This window comes from Aotus nancymaae, unplaced genomic scaffold, assembly GCF_030222135.1.
Source record: "Aotus nancymaae isolate 86718 unplaced genomic scaffold, 86718_ANA_hifiasm-v0.15.2.pri h1tg000058l, whole genome shotgun sequence".
Lineage (NCBI taxonomy): Eukaryota > Metazoa > Chordata > Mammalia > Primates > Aotidae > Aotus > Aotus nancymaae.
Window position 1 is genome coordinate 11,216,795 of NW_026988472.1, and position 27,994 is coordinate 11,244,788.

At 48.7% G+C, this 27,994-nt stretch overlaps 2 protein-coding genes across 3 annotated transcripts; both read left to right on the forward strand.

Moving 5' to 3' along the window:
• The first annotated feature begins 493 nt into the window (after positions 1–493).
• UXT (ubiquitously expressed prefoldin like chaperone) lies at positions 494–7,581 on the forward strand. The gene is made up of 7 exons (XM_012477396.2): positions 494–570; positions 749–855; positions 1,832–1,913; positions 2,055–2,122; positions 2,404–2,511; positions 7,234–7,297; positions 7,483–7,581. The coding sequence occupies exons 2-7, from the start codon at positions 758–760 to the stop codon at positions 7,534–7,536; spliced, it is 474 nt and encodes a 157-aa protein (XP_012332819.1). The 5' UTR covers positions 494–570; positions 749–757; the 3' UTR covers positions 7,537–7,581.
• Positions 7,582–8,774: 1,193 nt separating this feature from the next.
• Positions 8,775–22,459, forward strand: ELK1 (ETS transcription factor ELK1). Of its 2 annotated transcripts, XM_012477398.2 has the most exons (6): positions 8,775–8,972; positions 17,243–17,486; positions 18,638–19,081; positions 19,798–20,229; positions 20,853–20,954; positions 21,040–22,459. In XM_012477398.2, exons 2-6 carry the CDS (start codon positions 17,277–17,279, stop codon positions 21,136–21,138), a joined length of 1,287 nt encoding a protein of 428 aa, XP_012332821.1. In that variant the 5' UTR covers positions 8,775–8,972; positions 17,243–17,276; the 3' UTR covers positions 21,139–22,459. The 2 variants fall into 2 exon arrangements, with proteins under 2 accessions (XP_012332821.1, XP_012332820.1); XM_012477397.3 differs by lacking the exon at positions 8,775–8,972 and having other exon boundaries at positions 9,359–17,486.
• Positions 22,460–27,994: the final 5,535 nt, after the last annotated feature.

Sequence of the window (27,994 nt, forward strand, 5' to 3'; positions counted from 1 at the left end):
GCAGAGGTGGAGTCATCAAAGATGAATTTTAGAAAATCTCTGTTTAAAATCTTTTAAATGCTCATACTCAGTCCCACTGCCAGGAGTGAAACCCAAACCTCCCGTGTGAAAAATCAATATCCAGGCTGACAGATCACACGGGATTTTCCTTACAGACCAAAACCACAGTCAATTCTTAGGTCCTTTTAAATACTAAACTCTCCGCTCCCTCTCTCTACCTCCACCTGTGCATCGCGCCTACCTTAGAACCCGCCAAATCCCATTAAATCCCAACTCCACCAGCCACGCAGTCTCCATAGGCTCCACGCGCCGCTTTTGCAGTCCCCCATTGGCCGGTTTATTGCCAGACCGCCCCCGCCCTCGCTCCCACGCCCTAGTCTTCTGTGATCTCCTCGGATTCCGTGAAGCCCCGCCCTTCTATTCTCCCCTTTGGCACATCTTCTTCCACTTAGGCCCGCCCCTCCCCACCTGGCTATTTGGTTGGCCAGCGCGCTTGCCACTTACGTCATTCACCCGCGCCACCCGGAATCCGCGGTTTCTACCGACGTTCTTGTTGCTGGCGGCGCAGAGGTAAAGGCCGCGCTTGGGTGTCCCTGGGTGGCCAGGTCCCCGAATTGGGAGGGGCGGAAGGCTGAACGCCCAGCTTGAGCCAGAGAAGCCGATGCCTAGCGTTTAGAGGGTGGAGATAAACTGTGTGTGAGGCCAAACTGGAGCGGTCAACGTGGTCTTCCCCCTCCCGACTCCCCAGGAGCCCATCATGGCGACGCCCCCTAAGCGGCGGGCTGTGGAGGCCACAGGGGAGAAAGTGCTGCGCTACGAGTCCTTCATCAGTGATGTGCTGCAGCGGGACTTGCGGTGAGTGACAGTGCGGGGGGCGGGGTGTTTGGAACATTCCACGTGGTGGGTGGGGCGTTCAGAGTTAGGACAGAGCATTTGGATTGGTGGGCGAGGCGTTCAGAATCCGGCCCCGCGCTCCCTGGAGCGTGCAGTGGGGGCGACATCCGGGGTGCAGTTTGGCTGAGACCTGGCGTTCCTAGTAGGGGGCGTGTCCGCGCATGCGTGGCCTCCGATGTTTAACGGATTAAAGCTGGTTTTCTGGAGCCCCAGTTCTCGGGTTCGAATCCTGGCTCGGCCATTCTTCATCTTTGTGAATACGTCCTACCTCGCCTTTCTGTGCCCTATAAACTTTCCTCCTCTGTGAAATAGGGAGTTTTGTGGAACCTTCCCCATGCAGTGATTTCGAGTATTTGATGTGCCCCATCTTTGTAAAGAATTTAGCATGGATGCCTGAAACATAGTAGAGGTTCAATGAGTATGAAGAAATATTATTACAGTCTTTTTTAATTTAAGCAGGAAGTAAGGTGTTCAGAACTAGGACTATGAGCATCCTAAAAGGGATGGAGGATTTTTCTAGGGTGAGAATGGGACATTATGATTGGAGTTCAGCACTGGGAGTAGAGTGTAATAATAGTAATAATAGCTAACACATATGTAGAGAGTTTACCATTTGGTAGTCATTATTCTAGATGCTTTGCAGTAAATGCTCATTTAATCCTAATGACTCTACAAGGTAATACAGTCATCTGCATTTTATAAGTGAGGAAACTGAGTCCCAAACAGGTTACTTACTTGCCAAAGTCATACATCTAGTAAAGGGTAGAGCCCAGATCCAAACCCAGGCAGACCGACCCAGAGCCCAAAATTTTAACTTATGCACTTGAAAAGGCTTTTCAGTGTATGGTGACGTGAGAGTCTCAGAGGGTCATGAAATGAGGTATACCAGGAGGAATGGGGCTGTCTATTGGTCACCATTGTACTTTCGTCTCATCAGAAAGGTGCTGGACCATCGAGACAAGGTATATGAGCAGCTGGCCAAATACCTTCAACTGAGAAATGTCATTGAGCGACTCCAGGTAAAGACTATGGGGTTGGGTACCATTTTTTTTGGTATGTGGGTAAGGGAGGGAGACGGGAAGAGAGACCCCAAACCCAAACCTGTCGCCTGATCTAAGAGTTCACCACTGACCCCTACCTCTTTTTCCCTGGCCCCACAGGAAGCTAAGCACTCCGAGTTATATATGCAGGTGGATTTGGGCTGTAACTTCTTCGTTGACACAGTGGTGTGAGTGTCTACCCGCCCCTCTGAGCCCACAGGGTTCAGCTTCCCCCTTCCCTCATGCAACATTTATTTTTTTGAGTATCTTCTATATACCAGGCACTATACGAGATTTTATATCCTAATAGGATATAAGCTAGGTGCTGGGGATGTGACAGTGATTAAAATTGTACAAAATCCCTGCCTTCCCAGAGGCTCAATTTGGGGAAGGGTGGGAAGCAAAACATAAACTATGCTAAACAGTGATGAGGATTTCCCTCCACTTCCTCTAACCTCTCTCTCCTCAGCCCAGATACTTCACGCATCTATGTGGCCCTGGGATATGGTTTTTTCCTGGAGTTGACACTGGCAGAAGCTCTCAAGTTCATTGATCGTAAGAGCTCTCTCCTCACAGAGTAAGTCCATTCCATGAGGATAGTGTGTAAAAACACCACCATTTCCAACACTCTCCTCCCTTACCCCTTGGCTGCCTGGAATGATATTTAAGGACTCATCTCCCCTCCTTCTCAGAACTGGGACTGAAGAAATGGGGATGCAAAGCCCATGTGTAGCACATAATAAGCATTCAAAAAATGATCTTCATATCGTTTATTCGTGTAAACATTTATTGGGCATCTTCTGTATGCCAGGCATTGCTTAGCAGTGGGAATGCAGCAGTGAACAAGACAGAAGAGTTCCTTGAAGGCTTACAATCTAGAAGGACTACACTGTTATACATAAATACAATTACGACCAGATCCATGAGGTCTCAGCCTGTTAAAATTGGTAACAAGAAAACTAGTTACCTGTGATTTTACTTCCTGCTAATTTTACTATTCATTCACCGTGTTCCTGCCACACTGACCTTCACATGCTTCTTTCAACATCCCAAGAATGATCCCACCCCAGGGCAATTGCCATGACTGTTCTCTCTGCCTGCACTGCTCTTTTCCCCAGTACCCGCATGGCTTCCTTTCTCCTCACTCAGTTGTCTTGCTTAAATGTCACTTCCTCAACCAGGCGCTCTGTAACCTAACTTTAAAATCACAGCCCCTGGCACACTTGAGTCCCCTCCTTCTACTTGTTTTTTCCATAACACTTAACACGCCCTAATATTTACTGTGTAATTTCTTTCTTTCTCATATTGTCTCCTCCAATTAGAATGTAAGTTTTGCAAAGGGTGAGATTTGGTTTATACCCAAGGTGACTAGAGTAGTACAAGCATGTAGTAGACACTCTGTGTTTTTGTTTTTAAGAGATGGTGTCTTGCTGTGTTGTCCAAGCTGGAATGCGGTGACTATTTACAGCTGCAATCATAGCATACTACATCCTCAAACTCCTGAGCTCAAGCAGTCATCTTGCCTCAGCCTACCAAGTAGCTGAGACTACAGGCACACCGCTGCGCTGGGCTTTATGATTGTTGAAATAATTTAAAAGGGTATGCTAGAAGTTATTGAAGCAGATCTGTGTTGGTGGTGATGGGGAGAGAAAGTGTGGGCTCCAGTTGAGTTTAAGGCAGGAATGTCCAATCTTTTGGCTTCAGTGGGCCACATTGGAAGAAGAATTGTCTTGGGCTACACATAAAATACACTAATGCTAATGATAGCTGATGAGCTTAAAACAGCAAAAAAATCACGTAATGTTTTAAGAAAGTTTATGAATTTGTGTTGGGCTGTGTTCAAAGCCATCCTGGACCACATGTGGCCTACAGGCTGTGGGTTAGATAAGCTTGATTTACAATTTTGTGCAGGGAAGGGCAGTCGGGAGCATAGATGAGGGATGTGAAATGTAGCTAGGGAAGGCCTCCCAGAGGAAGGGACATTTGAATCATTTCACTGAGTGAACAAGCCATGGGGCTATCTGGGGAAGAGCATTCCTGGCAAGAGGAATATTGTGCCTGGCATGCTAGAGAAACTGCCAAGAGAGGTGAGCTTGGTTTGGATGGCATAAGCATGGGGACACTGAGCAATACACTTAGACTAACAACATCTCACAAGTGTGAATACCATCAATCGAAACTTGCTTGTTGGTTATGTTTATGTCTGTTCCTACATTCATTTTTTCCAAAGTCGCCTCCCTTAGGGTTTCAGTAATTTTTATCTTTTCAAACCTTTCCAGGATTTTGGTGTTAGTGGACCCAAAAGAACCTCAGACCTGCTGAGATTTCTGATTCTTGATGTTCAGACCAATTAGCAAATAGTTCGATTAAATGACCTGCTTTCATGGTCAACACAGTTCTGAACTGGTGGTCATTTAGACCAAGTCCAGTTTGTTTGTTTGTTTTGAGATGGAATTTTGCTTTTGTCACCCAGGCTGGAGTACAATGGCATGATCTTGGCTCACTGCAACCTCTGCCTCCTGGGTTCAAGGAATTCTCCTGCCTCAGCCTCCCAAGTAGCTGGGATTACAGGTGCCCACCACCACTCCTGGCTATTTTTGTATTTTTAGTAGAAATGGGGTTTTACTATGTTGGCCAGGCTGGTCTCGAACTCACGACCTAAGGTGATTGGCACACCTCAGCCTCCCAAAGTGCTGGGATTGAAGGCGTGAGCTACGACGCCTGACTAAAGTCCAGTTTTTATAAAAGGCTTTCCTTGTTATGTCACAGGATTCCTGAACCTATCAAATAGATTTTAATTTTTTGAGACTCCATATACTTCTCCAAAATGAAATATTTAAATTGTCAGTGCCTGCCCCCTTGCCTGGTCTTTTTGATATACTGACCTGGTCTATTAGTGTAATGAAAAATATAGTTGACTCTTTTATTGCTTTATTATAATTAGTAGGACTGTCTAGAAGTTTAATTTTTCTAAGAGATGAGGATTTGAGTCTATGTAGCTGGCTGTCCTCTTTAAAACACTTGGTTACTTGGGATATACTTTTAACTAACTTTCTGGTTATTTTATGTGATCAAAAGTCTTCCTCCTGTTCCTAGTATATTTCTTTGTTCAGGAAGTGGAAGGGATGAAATCTCTGTATATTCTTTCCTGATGACGCAGAAAGGAGTACACATTCACATCTCATGTATAGACATGTAATTATAGAAGAAACAGCGTAAATATATGACTACTCACACTACCTTACATACTAAATCAGTAGTAATTTGCTTCTCCACATAGAAAATAAAAATAAAAATAAATCAGTAGTAATAAACATATCCCTTTTGTGTTACAGCTAGCATTTGGTGAACTCTGCATTTTTCTTCTTTTTTAAGTGTTGAACTCAGGTTTTCATAGGCTAAGCTTATACCATTAACTAATTTTGTTCTTATTTTTTATGTTCAAATTGTCCCTTAGGAACTGATCAGGTTCATTCTTCTGTTTTTTAAGCATTACCCCACAATATTCTTGAAAGTATTCTTGCTCTCTGGCAACAACACCCATACTTCATTTTGTTCCTGTCCCTAAACATACACTCAACCAACTTCAGGTTCCTTTGAATGGAGTAGTCACTTATTCATTCAATATACGTTGGGTGCCTGCTGTGTGCCACACGTTGTTCTGGTCCCTGGGGATACAGCAGTAAACAAAAAAGACCAAAATCTGCCCTCATAGAGCTGACATTCTAGTCAGGGGAGACAAACAATAAACGAATGATGTAATATGTCAGATGTTGACAGTGCTATGGAGAAAGCATATCGTGGAGATCAGAAGCATTACCTGCAATGGAGCAGTTGTGATTTTAAGTAGAATGGCTGACTAGATGTGAAGTGTGAGAGAGGGGAGTCCAGGTTTTTGGCTGAGCAACTGGAAGGATGGAGTTGCCATTATCTGAGATGGAGAAGGTAGGGGAGGACTGGATTTGGAGGGGAAGGTCAGGAGTTTAGTCTGGAACCTGTTAGGTATGATGTACTTATTAAACACTGAAGTGGATTTTTGGAAGATGTCATTAAAACTCCTAGTCAAGTTCAGAAGAGAGTTCTGGGCTAGAAAAAGAAATGTGGGAGATATTGGTATATAGATGGGTTCATACTACTTTTTTTTTCCAATTTAGCATCCTGTCTTAATGCTGTCTACTTTTCCAACAGTATTTAGTTTCATTTACCCCTCAAACTGACTCCTACATTGACAGCACAATAAAATCCACATTCCTTATGATGGTATCAAGACCCTGCGTGATCTAACCCCTTCCTACCTCTTGGACCTTGTGTTATACCACCTTCCTTCACCATTCATTTAATTTCTAACACTCTGACCTCACTGCTCCTCAAACAGCTCTTTGCTGCCTCTTGGCCTTTTTGTGGAAAAGGCCTTCCTACTGCTTAATCATTAGGCATTCTTCCATTCCTTCTCATTCTTCATTGTTTAGAAAGGCCTTCCTTGACCCTTTATATCAATTAGGATTCTTTTGGGTGAGACCTAATCCAAACTGGCTTAGAGAAAAGGAGTCAACTGACTAGTTCATGTAATTCAACCTCCTTCCTCTGCCATGATCTTCCCCTGGTTCCCATCTCACTTAAGGTCAAAGCTAGGGTCCTTACCATGACCTTGTAGGCTTCACACAATCTGCCTCCCTCATTACCCCTCTAACCTCACCTCTTACATTCCCCCTTCACTTATTCTTCTCCAGCCACAGTGGCCTCTTTGCTGCACCTCAAACATGCCAGGCACACTCCCACCTCAGCGCCTTTGTGTTTGCTACCCCTTGTGTGTGGAACACATCCTCTATATACCCACACTACTCACATCTTCACTGTCTTTAAGTCTTTACTCAAATGCTTCTCAGCAAAGCCATCCCTGAGCCCTTTATTTAGAATTGCAGCCCCCTCCATTCTCGTAGTTCTTAATCTTCTCTCATTTTCAAATTTTTTGATTGAAGTTAGAACCATCTGACACACCATATCTTTCATTTCATCGGTTTTTTTGTCTGTCCCTCTTTACAAGAATTTGAACTCCGTCAGGCCGGGAGTTTTGTTGTGTTTGCTGCTATCTCCCCAGTGCCTAAAATTGCCTGGCATACAGTAGGCATTTAATAATCTTTGAATCAGTGAAAACCAGATGGTGGCTTGGCATCTCTACATAGGAGCGAGCCCTGTGGAAATCATCCAGGATATAAGTAGTTCTTGAGATGATAAGGAAGGGTCATTCTCATAATCATAAGTGGGGCCCATTTTGCCCTTTCCTGTTTCTTTTCTCTAGGCTCAGCAACAGCCTCACCAAGGACTCCATGAATATCAAAGCCCATATCCACATGTTGCTAGAGGTGAGAGCAACTCACCCCACTACCAGACTCTGTGTTTAGGGTGGTGACCTGAAGAAGGGAGAGAGCGGAAGAAGGGAGGGAGCATCTTTCCTTCTAAACTGGAGTCAAGGGAGGGAGGTCAGAGCAAGCCTCGGGGCATAACCCAGACCCAATCTTTGATCAGTCTCTTCTGTCCTCTTTTTCAGGGGCTTAGAGAACTACAAGGCCTGCAGAATTTCCCAGAGAAGCCTCACCATTGACTTCTTCCCCCATCCTCAGACATTAAAGAGCCTGAATGCCTTTGAGTCACATGGCACTTCTTTTTTCCCATAAACTCTGCTGGTTGCCACAGGGGCCTATTACTAGGGCACAAAGTTAGTGAGAGACCCCTGAGGTCCATTCTCTCTGCGGAACCTCTAAAATGCCCCAGCAGTCCTGCCTCCAGCCTGTTGCCTGGCAGTATTTGCCAGTTGACCTTATGCACTGCCCTCTCTTCTGTCATCTTGGCAACCTGGGCCCCCACCTCACCCTTCCATTCCTTTTCCTAGACACCACCCTTTGAATTGCCATAGAGAATGAGCCAATTTATGGTGGTTTATTTATTCTCACAGCAACCAAAGGGCCCTAAGGTTTACCCTTTCACACACCCAGTCGTTCCTCAGGTACCCTAAATTACACCCACACCCACCTCAGCCCTACCTTGTCCTAGCCCCTGCTTCTAAGTGGTTCCAGCTTCCAATAGGCACAGAGCTGGATCCCGCTCTCCCTAGTCCGGCCCCTGCTCTAGGTTGAGTCCAGCCGCCGCCAATCAACTCAGAGCCAGGTTCCTCCCCTTTTTAAGTCCGGCCGCAGTTCAGCCCTGCCCTCTGAAGACATTTCGTTTCTGCCACTCAATGCTCCTTCGTGTGCCTGACGGCCATCCTGCTCTCCTACCTCCGCTGTGTTCTAAATTCGTCTTCTACCCAGCTCTAGGGTCTTTTCTAACCATAGAGGTACACTGTCCGCCTACGCACAGCCCAGCCCAGCCCGACCCACTCCTGCCGGCTGCTACGCCCATTTCTATACAAGTCCTGCTTCCGCTGGGCAGCGTGGAGTGCGGCACCGCCCCCTTGGTGTTTTGGCAGGGGTCTAGAGTCCCTCATCCGCCAATCAGAGGAAAACAGGGCCACCCACCCCCGTCCTTGGAGGCTGTCTTCCATCAATCCCATGTAAGCCAATCAGTGTGAGGCAGCTCCCCCCCGCCCCCCCCCACACACCCCGAGCTTTATCAGTTGCTCACAGTCCGTCAGTCCTTGAGCCAATCGCCATGGAGCACCAGGAAGGCGGAACAAACCTCCTCGGGACTCCAGGGGCCGTGAGCGTTCCATCATTTCCCCTCAGGCCAATCACAGCACAGCTCCGTGGGGAGGGTCCAGTCCCCCAGCCCCTCTAGGCCGTGCGGCCGATTAATAGCGCTTTGGCCAATCAGCGAGCGGCGGGGCACTCGGCTCCTCCTCCCCGGGCCCACGTGAGCTGTAGGGAAACGCAGGGGCGGCTTCTAGGTGCTGTCGCCGCCGCCGCCGCCGTCGCCGCCGCCACCACCGCCACCGCCACCGCCGCCTCGGAACCCAGGCCTGGGGGGCGGTGGGGCCGCGTATGGAGCCCCCGCCCCCCGGAGCTACCAACATTGCCAACGCCACCGCCACGCTACACACAGGTGAGCTCTGGGCTTGGAGGGTGGAGGGCCCGGTCCGTGACCCCACGTATCCTTCCCGCCCCCGCTCAGAGGATGTGGCTTGGCCGGTGGCCTGCTGGTGTTCGACTCCCCGCCGCCACCACCACCACGGCTGGTGGACCTGCTTGTGGCATTGCCCACGCCCTTCGCCCCTTGCAGTGGATCTGACGGTGGCCTAACCTCCCCCTCCCGTTGTATAATGGATCAGTCTGCGTGCTTATATTTTTCCCCACGCCAACTTAGGATGGACTCGTCCATAGGCTTTCCCCCTACCCCCACGCACCCCCCATCCACCCACACTTATAGGGAGCCAGCCTGTGGCAGTGTTCAGCCCCCTTAATAGTAGGTGCATCTGAGTGTTTGCATTTCTCCTAGCCTCAACTTTCAGGGGGACACCCGTCCGTGGCCTTGTTTATTCTACCCCTCCTGTTCATTGTAGCGAATCAATCCGTGGCGCCGCACCCCTCCACACACATCCCTCTTTAACAGTGAGTCTATCTGAGTTTGTATTCCTGCCTGCTCCAGTCCCCCAATGCATCAGTCCATGGCTTTTTTCAGAAACCCACCACACACACACAGACACACACACACACACACACACACACACCATCACCACCACCATTTTATAGTGGATCAGTCTTCATGTTTGGATTCACGTCCCCTTAGCTATCAGTCCATTGCCCTATCCTCCCTTTTTCGTAGATTGTCACTGTAGCCCTTGGGCTTTTCTCTTCTTTTTAATAGTCAGTCAAGTGCTTTATATCTCCCTATTTTCAGTAGCTCAGTCCATAGCTTTGTCCCTCTCTGCTTTGAATCAGTCTGTGTGATGACTTTTCTCTCCCCTCACTGTGGTGTGGTGCAGGAGTCTGTAAGGTTTTCTGCTCCCCTTCCCCTCAAACGTTGAGCCTCATCCCCCCTACATTTGCAGTGGATCTGTTCATTGGCCTTCCTCCCCCACACCCCAGTATGCTTGCACAGTCCCCCGCATACCCTCCCCTGAGTCCAGTGCTTTGTAATTGGAGGAAGGTCTGCCTTGTACTTTGAATTTCCTTCTTTTTTTCCCCTTCCCAGAGGAGAACGTGCTGATCCTCTTTTCCTTGTGGTGGAGAAATGTATGGCCTTTCCTGTCCCCGACCTCTTAATATAGTGGGTCAGCCTGATCACACTTGTAACCACAAAGACGTTCTGCCTCAGTACAATAAGTGAACATATTAGCGCCGGTGATGATTGTAATGCCAATAGGAGCTAGCGTTTATTAAGCACCTGCTGTGTATCAGAGTGTGTCATATGAACGAGTTTCTTTAATCCTCACCACAACCCCATGAGATGGGTACTGAAGGAGCTGGGCCATAGGGAGGTTAAATTCCTTACTCAAAGGTGGCCCAGTAAGTACTCAGGGCACAGAATAATTTTTGAGGCTCCCCTCTTAGACCCCATCCCACCCCACGTGAGGCCTCAGTCCTTAAAAACCAAATTAGTTCCCATCTCCAAGGTTTTGTTCTTGCTGTTCCCTCTGCCTGCAGAGCTGTCTCCATTACCCATCTTGTCTCAGCACCCACCCACCCCCCAATCTCAGCAGCTCTGTGACCTTAGATGAGTGATTTAACCACTTCCTCTCTGCACCTTTTTCTTCATTTGTGAAATAGGGGATCAGAACTAGAATCCCCTCCAGTGTAAATAAATATTACCTGTGAAATAATGGTAAAACAAGTAACCTTTCTAGCATTACTGCCTGTACCTCCCCACCCCCGACTGTGCTCCAGCCACACTGCCTCCACCGCACAAAACATAGCAGCCATGGACCAGCCTCAGGCCCTTTGCATTGGCTGTTCTTTGTGCCTTGAATACCACTCCCAGATCTCTGCATGATTCCTTTCAGCACTTTGTTCAAATACCAACCCCCAAAAGTTGTTTATCACACTGTGGTATGTGGAGTGCAATACAAAAAGATACATGTATCAAAGATGTTTCTAAGAATACTAGTTTGTATATGAACAAGAATTTTCCTCCTTTTCCAAAGGCTGTGTTTACAAAACTGTGAGGTATGTAATACGCTCTGTAATGGCACGGGTATAAAAGCTGTTTCTAGGAGTGCTAGTTGCATATGTGAATAAGGACTGTGTTGCATTGAAAGAACGTGTTCACAAAACTGTGGTGTGTAGCTGGGCACGGGGGGTGTGCACCTGTAGTTCCAGCTACTTGGACTGTAGCTGAGGTGGAAGGATCACTGGAGCCCAGGAGTTCGAGGCCAGCCTGGGCAAAACAAAATCACTGTGGTGTGCCTAATACACCCTCTTAAAGGCACAGGCATAAAAGATGTTTCTAAGAGTGATTAGATTTTGTTGCACCTGGGTAGTGTTAGTTCAGTAAAGATTGATTGTCACACCATGGTGCTTGGAAAATACTATACAAAGACACATGTATTAAAAAAAAACAGTTCCTAACAATGCTACTTGTAAAAAAAAAAAAAAATCAACCCCTCCCTGACCATCTGAAGCTGCACACCCAGCAGGGCTCAAGCCGGGTCCCTGCTTTGTCCATTTATCACTGTGACACACTGTGTGGGTTTCTTGTTTGTGTCTGTCTCTCCGCATTAGAATGTGAGTCCCATGAGGACTCAGTTTTTGTCTGCTCATTCACTGCAACGTCTCCAGCACCTGAAGATGTACCAGGTAAACAGCAGATGTTCAATAAGAATTTATCCCATGAACAAATGGGAAAAGGATCATTTCAGACACCAGCGTAGGGGTTAGATGGGGAAGAAGGGATACGAGGGCTAGTTAGTTGGGACTGTTCCTGCAGCCAACCTTTACTGAGCCCCTTGTGAGTACCAGGCGCTCTTCTAGGTGCTGGAATATGGCAAGGAACGAAACAGGCAGAAATATCTGTGCTTGTGGAGCTGACATTTATTAAAAGTTGGGGAGGCTGGGCACAGTGGCTCACGCCTGTAATCTTAGCACTTTGGGAGGCCAAGGCGGATGATTGCCTGAGCTCAGGAGTTCTCGACCAGCCCGGGCAACACAGTGAAACCCCATCTCTACCAACATACAAAGAAATTGGCTGGGTGTGGAGGCATGAGTCTGTAATCCCAGTTACTTGGGAGGCTGAGGCAGGAGAATTACTTGAACCCGGGACGTGGAGGTTGCAGTGAGCCGAGATTGAACCATTGCACTCCAGCCCTGGCAACAGACTCAAAAAAAAAAAAAGTTGGAGAGACAGACTGTATGAACAAAATAAATCAGTAAAATTAGTGTAATAGACAAATGCTGAGAGGAAAGAATGAAATAGGGCAGGTGGGAATCGAGTAGTGGGGGTGGTTAAAATCTTAGGCACAGGGCAGGCCACACCTGGAAGGTGACTCTTGAATTAGGGCCTCAAGGCAGAGAGGGGGAGAGCCATAATGTCTAGGGGAAGAGCATACCAGGCAGAAGGAAGCGCCAGTGCAGAGGCCGAGGTGGGATGGTGCCTGCCATGTTCAAGGAACATCAAGGCGGCCAGTGTGGCTGGAGCAGAGTGCGGGGAGGGGTAGAAGGTAAGGTCACACAGGTGTTGGGAGCCAGATAGTGCAGGCCAAGGTGATCCATAGGATAGGATTGCAGGGATGGGGGGAGAAGGATGACATGCTAGCTAATAGCTAACATCTGTGGAGTGTCTACCACACACGAGAGGCACTTTCCTAAGTCTTTTACAGAATTAACAGATTTCATCCTCACAGAAGCCTTAGAGGATAGGTGTACTCTTGAGAATATTTCACTTTGAAAGTAAAATATTCCCATTTTACAGATGAGGAAACAGGCACAGAGAGGCTGAGTAACTTGCTCAGGGTCACACAGCCAGAACAGGGGCAGAGGAACATAAGGCTGAAGACCCAGAAAGAACAACAGATATGCAAGGGCAGACAGGTCATTTGGCACCTTGGATCACGCAGAGGAAGAATGGATTCTTCCTGGAACGTGATGTGATGATTGTGTAATTGAGGCCATCAAGTGAGGAAAGAGCTCTCCCTGTGGGGAGAACAGCCCGTGCTTACTCTCAGAGGTTGGAACTGTCTTGGGAACGGTAGATAATTTAGGGTGGCTGCCTCAGAGCCTCTGTACACGCCATTCACTCCACCTGGAGGCCCTCTCCCACAGAGGTCAGTCTGGCTTGCTGCCTCCCATCCTTCAGGCCAGGTGTCGCCTACTTGGGGAAGAACTCCTTGCACACCCTGTGTAAAACAGCATTCCTGTCACCCTCTAGGATCTTACCCTTCTCTGTTTCTCTTCATGGAGAACTGGTGGTGTAAGGTGGCTAGGATTGCTCTCTATAGCCAAATCACTTAGGTTTTGAATTCCGGCTCTGCCAACTTCCAGCTGTGTGACTTTGGGCAGGTTACTTCTATGTACCTCCACTGCCTCATGTGGAAAATGGGGGAAATGCTAATCCCCACCCTTTAACGGTGGTTTGAGGATTCAATGAGTTAAATGATTCCAACAGTGTGCAGCACATGTTAAGGATCGTATGCCTGGCTTGCATGTTTAAATTGTTAAAATGTATGCATAGCATACCCATAGGTGTCTGACAGGCCTCTGAAACTGACCATCTCCAAAACTGGCATGATCCCCCTAAAAACTTACTCTCCTGCAAGGCTCCCATCTCAGCTGTCCACAATGCTGTCCTTGTGGGTGACTAGGCACAAACCTAGACTCACCGTGGACCCTTCTCTCACCTCCCCCAGGCATGCTATCTGTCACCAAGGCTATTCTGTGTTCAGACTTTCTCCAGAACCCAGCCACGTCTCACCAGTCCCACTGCTACCACCATTGTCTACTGCAGTGGCCTCTTCAGCCCTGACTGTTCTCCTCACGACCGCCAGGGGGATCCTTTTAAAATCCTAGTCAGTCTGTCACCCCTCTGTTCACAACCCTCTCGTGGCTCCAGTCTCACCTAGAGTCCTGACAGTGCCCGAAAAAGCCTGGCTCAGTCTGGCCCCTATTGCTCTGTTCTCATCTCCTGCCGCTTCCCTGCTCTCCCCCTAACCCATGCTGGCCTCTTCTCCCCATGTCACCTGCCAGGTACTCTCCAGCCTCAGGCCTTTCACACCAGCTGCCGCTTCCACCTGGCTCACTGGTCTCAGATACTCACAAGCCCAGTTCCTTCACCTCCTTTAGGTCTCTGCCCAGTTGTCCTCTCCTTGGTGACTACTCTGCCCTGACTCTCCATGTGAAAGGAACAGCTCTCCTCTGCTTGATTTTTTTGCCATAGCCCTTACCACCATCCGACACACTTTTGTACATGTTTGACTTGTTTCTGATCTGTCTTCCCCGCTAAGATATGAGCTCCTGTGGAGCAGTGATTGTTGTCTGTTTTGTTCTCGGCTGTATCTGCAGCACCTGGCCCACAGTAGGCACTCACCAAATGCTTGATAAGTGAAGATGGAAAGAAGTAAACACATCCGAGCAAGGCAGATTACTAGAACTCTTACGAGGGGTCAAGTGGGAGAGGTGACAAAATACAGAGCCCTGCGTGCTATTGAGGCTGGAAGGCCACCGTCACCTTTCACTTAGCCGATAGGTTCTGTTGCAGCTGGAAGAGGAACTGGTAAAATTGCCTGTCTTCACCACCAGGAGTCACTCTGAACTCTTCGGGGTTCTTGAAACAAGCCTGCCTGCAAAACAAATTCAGTGAGGCCTCTGGTGACCGGACTCTAATCGGACACTTCACGGCTTTGTGACTTGTACAATTGAATAGGAAGCTCGTGTTTTTTTCCAGTTTGTTCTCAGGAAAGAAAGCAGTAACAGGGTGACAGGGAGGGTCCTGTTCTTTGAGGGACATGCAGAGAGGGAGCAGTTGGTGTGAGGGGCCGTTTAGCCTAATGGTGAAACACTTAGCCAGCTGGAACCTGACTGCCTGGCTCCAGGAGCCGGCTCTGCCACTTACAGCTGTGTGACCTGTGGAAGGTACATAGATATTTGTGCCTCTGCTGCCTCATTTATAAATCAATGACAGTAAGACTACCTACTTCTCGGAGACATGATGAGGGATAAATGAGTCAGTGCCCATAAAAAATAACAGTACAGTGTACATGCCCTTATCCAAAACCCCTGGGGCCAGCTGTGTTTCAGAATTTCGATTTCTTCAGAATTCAGAAAGGTGACATGATGCATATACGATGTTACATAACACCCCTTAGTAAGCTCTGTGATCGGCTGTATTCATATTTCTGCAGCAAAATATATGAACACTCATACTAAGTCAGAATCAATAAAGACCAGAAAGGGCCTTGTTTCATTTCAAATCAGGTTTTGCTGCCGAAAGAGTTAAAAGAAGCTTTCTGTTTTTAGAGCATTTTTGGATTTTGGAATAGCAGATAAGGGACTGTGAATAAAATCAGCAACTAATATTTAGAGCTCATCATACACCTCAGGCACATGATATTTCATACATATAATATCCCTGTGAACTACGTACTATTGTTATCCCATTTTACCAATGGACATATCCCTCTTTTACAGATGAGAAAATTGAGGTACAAAGAGGTTAAAGATTATCGGCCAAGCATGGTGCCTCATGCCTGTAATCCCAGCACTTTAGGAAGCCAGGGAGAGAGGATTGCTTGAGCCTGAGAGTTTCAGAACAGTCTGGGCAATGTAGTGAGACCCCCATCTCTAAAAAACGAAAAAGAATATGCCCAGGGTCACACAGGGTAATAAGTGGCAGAACCAGGATTCAAACACTGGAAGTCTGGCCCTAGTGCCTGGGCAGTTGTCCAGCAGGCCACGTTGCCTCTCAGCTTAGAACAGTGCCTGATGCGTATTAAGTTCTCCATAGATGTTAATTATTACTGTCATCAAGAAAGAGAACATTCAGGGCCGAGCACGGTGGCTTGTGCCTGTAATCCCAGCACTTTGGGAGGCCGAGGTGGGAGGTGGGTGGATCGCTTGAGGTCAAGAGTTCAAGACCAGCCTGGCCAACATGGTGAAACCCTGTCTCTACTAAAAATACAAAAGTTAGGCAGGCATGGTGGTGGGTACCTGTAATCCCAGCTATGCAGGAGGCTGAGGCATGAGAATCGCTTGAACTTGGGAGGCAGAGGTTGCAGTGAGTCAAGATTGTGCCACTGCACTGCACTCCAGCCTGGGCGACAGAGAGAGACTCCATCCCAAAAAACAACAACAACAAAAAAAAGAACATTCAGAGACAGTAACAGGACAGAGAGATCAGGTGTTCAGTTTTAGGACGGCTTCATAAAGGAAAAGACCTTTGAGCTGGGACTTGAGAGGTAAGGAAGACTGCTAGGCGGAAGAAGGAAGCCCCACATTGAGTAAGTAGCCTTTGCAAGGGTCTGGCAAAAAAAAAAGAACCTGAAAACTTGACATTGATATGGTAGAAGATACAGATAATGCCGAAGTGAGGGGGATGGAACTAGTTTTCTATTCTTGCTGTAATAAATTATTACAAACTTAGTCACTTAAAACAATGCATTTGTTTTCTTATAGTTGTGTAGGTCAGAAGTCACACACTGGTCTCAGTGGGCTGGAATTGAGGTGTTGGCAGAGTTGTGTTCCTTCTGGAGGCTCTAGGGGAAAACCCGTTTCCTGCTCATTCAAGTTGTTGGCAGAATCCAGTTCCTTGAGGTTGTAGGACTGAAGTCCCTGTTTCCTTACTGTCTGTCGGCTGGTGGCCATTCCCAGCTTTAAGAGGCTGCCCACAGTCCTTGGCTCTGAGCCCCCTTCCTCCATCTTTAGAGCCAACAGTGGCAGGTTGAGTCCCTCTCACATTTTGAATCTCCCCTGCCTCTTCTGTCACCACATCTCTGAGCTACCTTTCTTCATCATCTGCTTTTCATAGCTCATATGATTAGATTGAAGTTACTCAAATAATCTCTCTAACTTAAGGTTTGTAACCTTAATTTCATCTGCAAAGTTCCTTTCTGCTGTGTAGTATAAATAACACATCCAGGGATTAGGATATGGAGCAGGGGTGGCATCATTTGGCCTACTACAGTCTGCCCTCTGACCCTCACAGATTGACATTTGTCCCACATGCAAAATACATTCACACCATCCTAAGATACCCACGAGTTGTATCCATCACAGGGAGCAGCCCACGCTAGACTGGGGAGCTAGAAGTTAGTCTGGGGATGTTGAGAGAATGATGGTAGGGTTTGAGGACAGTGATGGAAAAAAGATGACAGAAAAAGGAATCCTCCCCCCGCTGACCCCTGCCCCTCCTATGTCCACTGCCTGTCAACTCAGCTGTTTGCTCTCCAGGTACCCCTGGGATGGCGTGAGCACTCCCCCAGCGATGGACCCATCTGTGACGCTGTGGCAGTTTCTGCTGCAGCTGCTGAGAGAACAAGGCAATGGCCACATCATCTCCTGGACTTCACGGGATGGTGGTGAATTCAAGCTGGTGGATGCAGAGGAGGTGGCCCGGCTGTGGGGGCTACGCAAGAACAAGACCAACATGAATTACGACAAGCTCAGCCGGGCCTTGCGGTACTACTATGACAAGGTACAGTCTCTTAGACCAGAGCTGGGACCCCCTGACATAAATATATAAATAGATATAAATATGAGAAATATTTATTTTATTTTGTTTTAATTGCTATAGCTATGAATATTTATACTAGTATTTTTAATATTCTTGTCTAATTGCTATTAGTTACTTCATTTTCTTACCACTTTAGCTTCACCCTCCACAGTGGTATTAATAAGGAGGCCTCCTCACCCTGTCCTCTGCAGTGACCTTGCCCTGTTCCACTTCTGTGTCATTAGCTTCAAATAATCCTCTGTATGAATAATTCATCACCCCATCCATCTACATTAATTTACTTTCTTCCAGCATTTATATCAGTTACTTCATTTTCTTATCTTATTGCATTTGCTAGTGTCCAGAACTGTGTCCTGACAGCCACCCACAAGGCCTGGCACTGTGAATCCCTGGTTCTTGGAACCAGGAGGAAGACCTATTCCCATACCTATTCCCCTTCATGGGCCCCACTGTGAAGAGGAGGTTGTAGGACTGAAGTCCCTGGTGGGTAGGGGAGAGAAAATCAGATAGACGGACCTGGAGAGTGACAGAGGGGAGACTTGGAGAGGGGTTGATGGGAAGGGGCTTAAAGAAAGAATTGTCGGCTGGGTGTGGGGGCTCACGCCTGTAATCCAGCACTTTGGGAGGCTGAGGCAAGCAGATCATGAGGTCAGGAGTTCAAGACCATCCTAGCCAACATGGTGAAACCCTGTCTCAACTAAAATGACAAAAATTAGCCAGGCGTGGTGGCACGTGCCTGTAGTCCCAGCTACTCGGGAGGCTGAGGCAGGAGAATTGCTTGAACCCAGGAGGCAGAGGTTGCAGTGAGCTGAGATCACACCACTGCACTCCAGCCTGGGCAACAGAGCAAGATTCCAGCTCAAAAAAAAAAAATTGCTGTGGGGAGAAGAGAGAAAGTGGAGAAACTGGGGAGGGATACAGACAAGGGGATTCTAGGGGTAGAGGAAATGGGCTGGGAGGGGAACTTACAGAGACAGGAAAGCCGGAGAGGGGCAAGTAGAAAGAAGCCACTAGGAGAAGAGAAACGCCACTCTGCCCCTCTTCTCCCCTGACACCTGCCTCCAGCCTGCCCCTTTCCTCTAAGGCCCTCTGTTCCTCTCCTCCCTTCCTAGAACATCATCCGCAAGGTGAGCGGCCAGAAGTTCGTCTACAAGTTTGTGTCCTATCCTGAAGTCGCAGGGTGCTCCACTGAGGACTGCCTGCCCCAGCCAGAGGTGTCTGTTAACTCCGCCATGGCAAATGTGGCCCCTGCTGCTATACATGCCACCCCAGGGGACACTGCCTCGGGAAAGCCAGGCACTCCCAAGGGTGCAGGAATGGCAGGCCCAGGCGGTTTGGCACGCAGCAGCCGGAACGAGTACATGCGCTCCGGCCTCTATTCCACCTTCACCATCCAGTCCCTGCAGCCGCAGCCACCCCCTCATCCTCGGCCTGCTGTGGTGCTCCCCAACGCAGCTCCTGCAGGAGCAGCAGCGCCCCCCTCGGGGAGCAGGAGCACCAGTCCAGCCCCCTTGGAGGCCTGCTTGGAGGCTGAGGAGGCCGGCTTGCCTCTGCAGGTAAGGACTGGAATATAGAAATTCAGTAAAAGGAAGTGGTAAAGAGGAGGGATGTGTAATCCCCAGATGTCGAGGGAGGCTGGTAGAAGAGACATAGTGGTCCTGTTAAAGGAGAGAGTGGTGGAAGGAAGAACACAGACATCCTCTTAGAAGGAGGGATGAGGCAGAGAGCTACTCAAATCCAGAAACAGAAGCGGGAGAATACTGTGCTACAGTTAGTAGCTGCAGAACTTATAGGTGCCCGGAATATGTTTGTTAAATGCACTGGTTCTCACTCTAGCGCTCATCAGAATCACCTGGAGGGCTTGTTAAACCACAGATTGCTGGGCACACCCCCAGAGTTTCTGAATATGTGAGGCAGGGGAGGGGCCCAAGACTTTGCATTTTTGTTTCCAAATGAGGGAGATGCTGCTGGTCTGGAGGAAGGTAAATTTTTTAGAACCACTGTTTTAATGAATGAGGATGGTATCCCTTAGATTCCTACCCACTTCAGGTTGTCTCACCCCAAGTCCCCTGTCCCATAGGAGGACCTGCCCCAGAGGAAGCCGTACTTCCTTGACAAAGTCCTAGGTCCTGTTGGAGGACCTGCTCTAATGGGCAGTCATGTCCCCAGTACCAAGTGCCACCTTCCCTGGGAAATCACTGGGTGGTCCACAGGAGAAAGTGTCTCTACCCCAACAATCCTCACGCACCCTCTGTGCCCGCTTCTCTACCAGGTCATCCTGACCCCGCCCGAGGCCCCAAACCTGAAATCGGAAGAGCTGAATGTGGAGCCGGGTTTGGGCCGGCCTTTACCCCCAGAAGTGAAAGTGGAAGGGCCCAAGGAAGAGTTGGAAGTTGTGGGGGAGAGAGGGTTTGTGCCGGAAACCACGAAGGCAGAGCCAGCAGTCCCTCCACAGGAGGGCGTGCCAGCCCGGCTGCCCGCGGTCATTATGGACACCGCAGGGCAGGCAGGCGGCCCTGTGGCTTCCAGCCCGGAGGTCTCCCAGCCGCAGAAAGGCCGGAAGCCCCGGGACCTAGAGCTTCCACTCAGCCCGAGCCTGCTGGGTGGGCCGGGACCTGAACGAACTCCAGGATCGGGAACTGGCTCCGGCCTCCAGGCGCCGGGGCCAGCGCTGACCCCGTCTCTGCTTCCTACGCATACATTGGTGAGTGCCTGCGGAGGGGTGGGGCGGCTGGGCAGCCAGCACCAATGAGATTGGCATGTGGCGGGTGACTGACAGGAATCAAAGGAGGGCAAATGTGGTTGTCCCTGAAGAGGGTGGACCCTTTGAGTGTGATGGACTGGGCTGGAGGGATGGGGTTTGAGTAATGAAGGGCAGGGCTGGGGACTTTTGTGGGTGGGACCGAGGGGCATTCTGTGGGACTATTTCTGGATTGGGGTGTGGCTTAAGAAACCTGAGCAGGACTTTTTGGTCTGGGATTTGCATATTGGGTTTCATGGGTGGGACATGAGTTGGAAGTTGACCCTGAGCTGTTGGGATGGTGCCTTGAGAGGTTTGAGAGCAGCATGTGGATAGAGTCTTGTGCGTGGTCTTGACCAATGAGGTCTCAGCAACTGAGGGTGGGCTCTTGGGAGTGGGGAGGGGGTGTCTGCAGAATTTGAGAGATCATAGGCATGGCCTCTGTGGTTACCATCCAGGTGTGTGCACTTTAGGGGAGTGCCCTTGGGAGTGTGAGTGGGAAATCTGTGGTGGGGCTGGGACCAGGTCCCTTCCGTCTTCCCCCATCTACCCTCTACTCATGAGCTCCGACCACCCCTTCTCCACAGACCCCGGTGCTGCTGACACCCAGCTCGCTGCCTCCCAGCATTCACTTCTGGAGCACCCTGAGTCCCATTGCGCCTCGGAGCCCAGCCAAGCTCTCCTTCCAGGTAGGATCCTCTTTCCCTGTTTTGGACAGGGTGAGAGACCCAAGAATGGCCCCCATCTGTGACCTCTCCCTCTTTCTGCCTTCAGTTTCCGTCCAGTGGCAGCGCCCAGGTGCACATCCCTTCCATCAGCGTGGATGGCCTCTCGACCCCCGTGGTGCTCTCCCCAGGGCCCCAGAAGCCATGACTACCACCACCATCACCACCCCTTCTGGGGTCACTCCATCCATGCCCCTGAACATCTTTCCAGCCAGCCATCTCAAGGACAAACATAGTTCACCTGAAAGACTCATGCTCTGACTGTGGTGGGGTGGGGATCCTTGGGAAGAATTACTCCCAAGAATAACTGTCGTTAACTCTTCCACAGAAAACACACAGCTTCCACAACTTCTCTCTTTTCTGTCAGTCCCCCAGTGGCCGCCCTTACACGTCTCCTACTTCAATGGTAGGGGCGGTTTATTTATTTATTTTTTGAAGGCCACTGGGAGGAGCCTGACCTAATCTTTTAGGGTGGTTAGGACATCTTCCCCACCTCCCCACTTTTTTTCCCTAAGACAAGACAATCGGGGTCTGGCTTGAGAAGGACCTTTCTTTCTTTATTTCTCAGCCTGCCCTTGGGGAGATGAGGGAGCCCTGTCTCCATTTTGGGATGTGGGTAGAAGAGTTAGTTTGTTTTGTTTTTATTATTCCTGGCCATACTCAGGGGTCCAGGAAGAATTTGTACCATTTAATGGTTTGGGAGTCTTGGCCAAGGAAGAATCACACCCTTGGAATAGAAATTTCCACCTCCCCAACCTTTCTCTCAGACAGCTTATCCTTTTTCAACCAACTTTTTGGCCAGGGAGGAATGTCTCTTTGTTCTTCTCCTCCCTGAGAAGCCATTCCTTTGTCTGCCAAACTCCCTGGGGTCCTGCCTGTTTCCTCCCAATGGAGGGTTTTTTTGGGGGGTGGTCCCCGTCTGGGGGGCCCCTCCAGCCAGTACTCCAGGTCTCCCTGTCTCTCCCCTCCCTGCCATTTTGATAGTATAATCTATTTTTAAATGGGACTTTTCAATAGGGGAGAGGGGATCATCTCTTCCTATGGATTTGGTGGGGTGGGTGGGAAGGAAGGGATTTAGGGGGGAATCTTCCTGCCACCTCCCCCCCGCAAGTGTTTATTTTTGATACCAAACGTGTATTTTCAGTTCCCTCCCTCCCAGCCCCCCAATTTCCTGCGGGCGGGTACAAAGGACCCTTTAAATGTCCCTGGAGTTGGGAGGGAGGAATGGGGGACATAAAGCCTGTCCTGTCTCTATTCTAGCAGGAGAGAGTGGGTTCAGAAGACTCCTGGGCTCACCTCCTGTCAGTGCTGGCCCAGCCCAGGCCTCGGGACCTGGGGGTTGGTGATTTGGGGGACGGTGCTACACTCGTCTCCACTGTTTGTTTTACTTCCCCTAAATGGACCTTTTTTTTTCTAAGAGTCCCAGAGAATGGGGAATTGTTCCTGTAAATATATATTTTTCAAGGTGATGCTGGAGGCTGCTGGCACTTTTTGTCGGATGTTGTCAGGACTAGCTGAGTGTGACAAGTGTGACAGCGTGTGGAGGGTGTGAGGCAGAGGTTGACTGTGAGAGATGGTGTGATGGTGTGTGTGAGAGAGTAGGGACTGCATATTGTAACCATGTGTGTGTCAGAGATGGGGAAAGCTGTGATTGTGTGTGAGAGAGTACAGAAATTGTGACCACGGACTTTTGATAGTGTGTCTGTGTGAGAAATTGTGGCTGTGTTTCAGAAAATCACTGAGCCTGGACGAGCAGTCAAGGTACCACGTAAGAACCTGCGATGGTATACACAAAATGATGTTTACGAGAAGGAATGGGGACTCACGCCCTGTCCCTGTTTGATGGTGAGCGAGACAGACTGAGTGGCCAAAACCACATTTGAGAGACTATGTGGGCATGAAACTGCAGTAGAGGTTGTTAGGGATTGTGGCAAAGATTGTGTAGGTGACAAACCTCACTGTAGGCGACTCACCATTTGAGAAATAGATGATGTGCAAAACTGCTGACTTGAGGCTGTTTTGTCAGCTAAAGCCATGAGACTGTATGAGTGAGAACTTGATCGTATGGGAGAGAATGGCTGTGAGAGCAAACCAGTGACTGAGACCACGGATACGAGAAGGTGCAACCGTGTGTATGAACTGCAGCGCGCAAGAGACTAGCAAAGACTGAGAAAATAAATGGCTGTGACTGGGAGAGTGTGACAGGCTGTATCTGTGTGCGTGAGAGAGAACCTGAGACTAGTGGCAAGTCAATTTACCGTTACTACCACAGTCTATTCAAGAAAGTGGGAGAGAAAATGCCGGTGAGCCAGAGTGACTGATATGGTGTAAGATACCACGTCACTGGGCATGCGAGGGAGAGGGACAAGGAACTGTTTCCGAGAGACTTGCAGTAGCAGTAACTGGAAGTCAGCAACTGTGGGAGGTGAGCAAATGAGACATGCCGAGTGACCACGTGCCAGGGTGTGTGAGAAACTTGCAAGGCTGGGCACATGTGTCCATGATGAGCTGACCATATGAAGAAAATGACGGTGTGCACGACCGAGACGGCATGGGTGACCGTGTATGACTTATCGAGGACCTAGTGGTGATGGTGAATGGTGACTGAGTATATCAGAAGCTGACTGAGGGACGTGATGATGAGGCTGAAACAGTGATAGCTGAGACAGTGGCTGAGAAAGTGATTGCGTGTCCATGGGTAAAACCCTTTGCAAGAGACTTTATGAAAGGCTGTAAATCAAGGACTGGGGGTGCTAGAAGCTGATTAAGAAGAAATGTGAGACTAGGTGAAGACGGTGTCTGAGATACTGTGTGATAGTGTATGCGTGTGAATGTCTTCGTAGGAGAGGCTGTAGTCGGGGATCGTGGGTGTGTGAAAAAGTGGCTTGAGTGAGAAAGGGGTAGGAGAGGTGGTGATTTTTGTGCATGTGCGAGAAACTTCATGAGAGACTAGTTAGTGGTGACTAAATCAGTGACTATTTGTGTATGTGAGAAAGAAACAGGCCTAATGAGTAGCTAAACGTTTCATGAGATTGTGTGATTGTGCATGCATATGTAAGAAACTGACTGGTGAGAGAAAATATTGGCGATATTGACTGAATGAGCAGACTGTAAAACATGATTGTATGTGGGAATCCATGATTCCAGCCTTACAGTCTCCTGCTAACGGTTTCACACATACAATCATGTTTTATCAGAATGAGAGGCTGTGTAATATCAGAATGTCTGAGAGGCTATGTGGTTAAGAGAATATAGTAAAGGCTGTAAATTCAGGCTGGGTGTGGTGGCTCATGTTTGTAATCCCAGCACTTTGGGAGGCCGAGGTGGGAGGCTCACTTGAGACCAGGAACTTGAGACCAGCCTGGGCCACATAGTGAGACCCCATCTCTACTAAAGATTTTTTTTTTTTGAGACAGAGTCTTGCTCTGTCACCAGGCTGGAGTGCAGTGGCACAATCTCGGCTCACTGCAACCTCTGCCTCCTGGGTTCAAGCGATTATTCCGCCTCAGCCTCCCGAGTAGCTGGGACCACAGGCACGTGCCACCATGCCCTGCTATTTTTTGTATTATTAGTAGAGACGAGGTTTCACCATGTTGGCCAGGATGGTCTCTATCTCTTGACCTCGTGATCTGCCCGCCTCGGCCTCCCAAAGTGCTGGGATTACAGGCGTGAGCCACCAAGCCCGGCCTCTACTAAAGATTTTAAAAATTAGCGTAACATGTTATGCACCTGTAATCCCAGCTACATAGGAGGCTGACGTGGGAGGATCACTTGAGGCCAGGAGTTTGAGTTTGAGAACCTGGACAACACTAACAAAAAAAATTACCAAAACAAAAAACACAAATTACCCAGGTATAGTGCTGCATGCCTGTAGTCCTAGCTACTCGGGACACTGAGGTGGGAGGATCGCTTGAGCCCAGGAATTTGAGTTTGAGACCAGCCTGGGCAATGTGGCAAAACCCCTGTCTCTCCAAATAATTTAAAAAATTAGCCAGGTGTGGTGTGTGCCTGTAGTCCCAGCTACTTGGGAGGCTGAGGAGAAGCCACAGGTCGAATGTGCAAGGCCCTGGAGAAAAACCCTCTTCTGTTTTTCTTGTTTCTCCACAGGCCCCTTCCGCTCAGTCCTCTGGGCTGGCTTCTCCTACTTCTCTAAAACTTAAAATGCTGGGGTTCCCCAGGACAAAGCCCCCAGATTCTCTTCTCTCTCCTGCATCCTCTCTAGGTCATCATATCCAGGCCTTCACACTTGAAATACTACTTCTCCTCCATGGGATGCCCACGTTTTTACCTCCAACTCAGACTGTTCCTTCTGGCACTTATCAAGCTCTAAAGTTTTGTTTATTTCATTGATTGATTCTTTTAGCACATGTTTATTGAGCATCTGCTGTTTGCTGGTGCCTATCTAATGCCCTGCAGACCCACAGTTAACAAGCCAGACAAAAATCCCTGCGCTTGTGGAACTGATACTTAGGGAGTGAGAATGACAAGAAGCAGGCAAATACATAGTGGCAGGTAGAGATGTAATAATTAAATAAGACAGACTCTCACTCTTTGTTTAAGGAATCTGCAGTCATTTTATTGCCTAAACGTGTGGGAGGATAGCGTGCCAACAGTCCTCTTCCACAGGGAATCCTGTGAGTATTTATACAGTTTAAGAACAAAGGAAATATTGATTATAATATTACCAGGGCAACAGGTGGTTAAATAAAGCAGCCAGCCAGAATTTCAGGTTTCTTTCTTTTTTTTTTTTTTTTTTTTTTGAGACGGAGTCCCACTCTGTCACCCAGGCTGGAGTGCAGTGGTGCGATCTCGGCTCACTGCAGCCTCTGCCTCCTGGGTTCATGCAATTCTCCTGCCTCAGCCTCCCAAGAAGCTGGGATTACAGACGTGTGCGACCACACCTGGCTAATTTTTGTATTTTTAGTAGAGACGGGGTTTCACCATGTTGGCCAGGCTGGTCTCTAAATCCTGACGTCAGGTGATCCACCTGTCTCAGCCTCCCAAAGTGGTGGGATCACAGGCATGAGCCACTGCACCCAGCCAATTTCAGGTTTCTTGAAGAGTTTGTTTTCACAGGATAACACAGCACTGATTGTCTGAAGTCTTAGAATCTTAACAAGACTCCTTTGTTCAAGGCACACTTTCAAGGATAGGCTTATGTTATCAGAGAACAGAGTACATCTGTAATGGAAACAGATTATTAACAGAGACCTTACTGCCCATAAAACAAGTGTTCCTGAAGAACTTCTGTTTTAACTGCTGACCAAATTATTACGTTTGAATTTGCAGAATGATATCTCTCTGCCTCCCTCCGTAAGAGCAGAAGAAATTAGGCATTGCCTTCCTATCTTTCTTAGCCTTCTTTTTGTTAATTAAAAGCAAAAAATTTAAAGCGGGCCCTGGAGTTTCATTAGGGTTTATTTAAAAAAAAGAAATTAAAAAGAAGGGCCGGTGCTATGGCTCATACCTGTATTCCCAGCACTTTGGGAGGCTGAGGTGGGAGAAAATCTTGAAGCCAGGAGTTTGAGACCAGCCTGGGCAACACAATGAGACCCGATCTCTCCAGAAAATAAAAGAAATTAGTTGTGTGGTGATGTGTGCCTGTAGTCCCAGCTACATGGGAAGGGTAAGATGGGAAGATCACTTGAGCCCAGGAGTTTGAAACTGCAATGAGCTATGATCAGCACTGCACTCCAGCCCAGGTGACAGCAAGACTCTGTCTTTAAAAAAAAAAGGTTTGAAAGCTACTGGGCTTTCAAACAGGGATACCAGAGAAACAGGGATACCAGACAAGGGTATGGGGAAGGCCTGTGTGAGGAGGGGCAACATTTATTGTCCGTCTCCTTGAGGGCCGGGATTTTTGTCTGTCCTATTCTCTGCTTTAATGCTGAGAACCGCATCTGGCATCCAGTAAGTACTCAATAAATGTTGAATAAATTTATCAAGCACAGAGCACCTAGTATATGCCAGGTACTGTTCTAAGGATTTTCCAAAAGCCTAACTCCTGGCCAGGTACAGTGGCTCGTAACTGTAGTCCTAGCACTTTGGGAGGCCAAAGCAGGTGGATAACCTGAGGTCAGGAGTTCGAGATCAGCCTGCCCAACATGGGGAAACCCTGTCTCCACTAAAACTACAAAAATTAGCTGGCATGGTGGTGCACACCTGTAATCCCAGCTACTCGGGAAGCTAAGGCAGGAGAATCGCTTGAACCCCAGGAGGTCGAGGTTGTAGTGAGCCGAGATCGCACCATTGCACTCCACTCTGGGCCACAGAGCGAGACTCCATCTCGAAAAAACAAACAAAAGCTTAAGTACCAATCTCTGCAACACACCCTACCTATGTTGCAGATGCTGTCTGTGGGCACATTTTACAGAGGGGAAACAGGCTCCAGGAGTGGGGTTTTATCTGCCCAAGGGTTCTTTGATGGAACATGGCCCACCTTGTTCCCTCCTAACCACCCCAGGCCATGGTGTTGTCCCCAGATGGGCCCATGGAGCAATGGACAGCCCTCATTCCCTACTGAATCCCTCCCCAGGCTCCTGCCACTTCCCTTTCTCACTTCCCTTGTGCTGACCTCCCCCACCACAAGCTGACCGCAGGGAACCTTTCAGGAAAGGAGGGCCAAGGTTAAGGCAGGGTGGAAGATGGAGCAACTGCCTCGATGCCCCCTCCACCCCACAAGCAGGGACACACTGAGCATGGCATACTCACTTCATCCTGGTTCAACCACAAGGTTGACCCCATTATTATGGTAGATGATACATTTTTCACATAGGGAAACTGAGGCTCAGGGGTGTTAAGTGACTCGTCCAAGGTCACACGACTAGAAAGTTGCTGCAAGCTCTTATGCTCCGTTTCCCATCGGTGACAATTTGTCCTAGGAGCTTCGATTGAACACTGAGAGGTGGCTGGGTGGAGCGTGAGGTGCTGGGGATACAGTGACAAACAAAACAGGACTGAGAGTAATACAGGAAATGGGGAGGGGAGAGTAGAGGAGGAGGCAG

Coding starts and splice junctions, on each gene's coding strand:
- ELK1 (XM_012477397.3), top strand. CDS start 17,124: ATGATGGTAGGGTTTGAGGACAGTGATGGAAAAAAGATGACAGAAAAA. Junction 17,487..18,637: donor TGCGGTACTACTATGACAAG/GTACAGTCTCTT, acceptor CTCCCTTCCTAG/AACATCATCCGCAAGGTGAG. Junction 20,230..20,852: donor TGCTTCCTACGCATACATTG/GTGAGTGCCTGC, acceptor CCTTCTCCACAG/ACCCCGGTGCTGCTGACACC.
- UXT (XM_012477396.2), top strand. CDS start 758: ATGGCGACGCCCCCTAAGCGGCGGGCTGTGGAGGCCACAGGGGAGAAA. Junction 856..1,831: donor GTGCTGCAGCGGGACTTGCG/GTGAGTGACAGT, acceptor TCGTCTCATCAG/AAAGGTGCTGGACCATCGAG. Junction 2,123..2,403: donor TTCTTCGTTGACACAGTGGT/GTGAGTGTCTAC, acceptor CTCTCTCCTCAG/CCCAGATACTTCACGCATCT.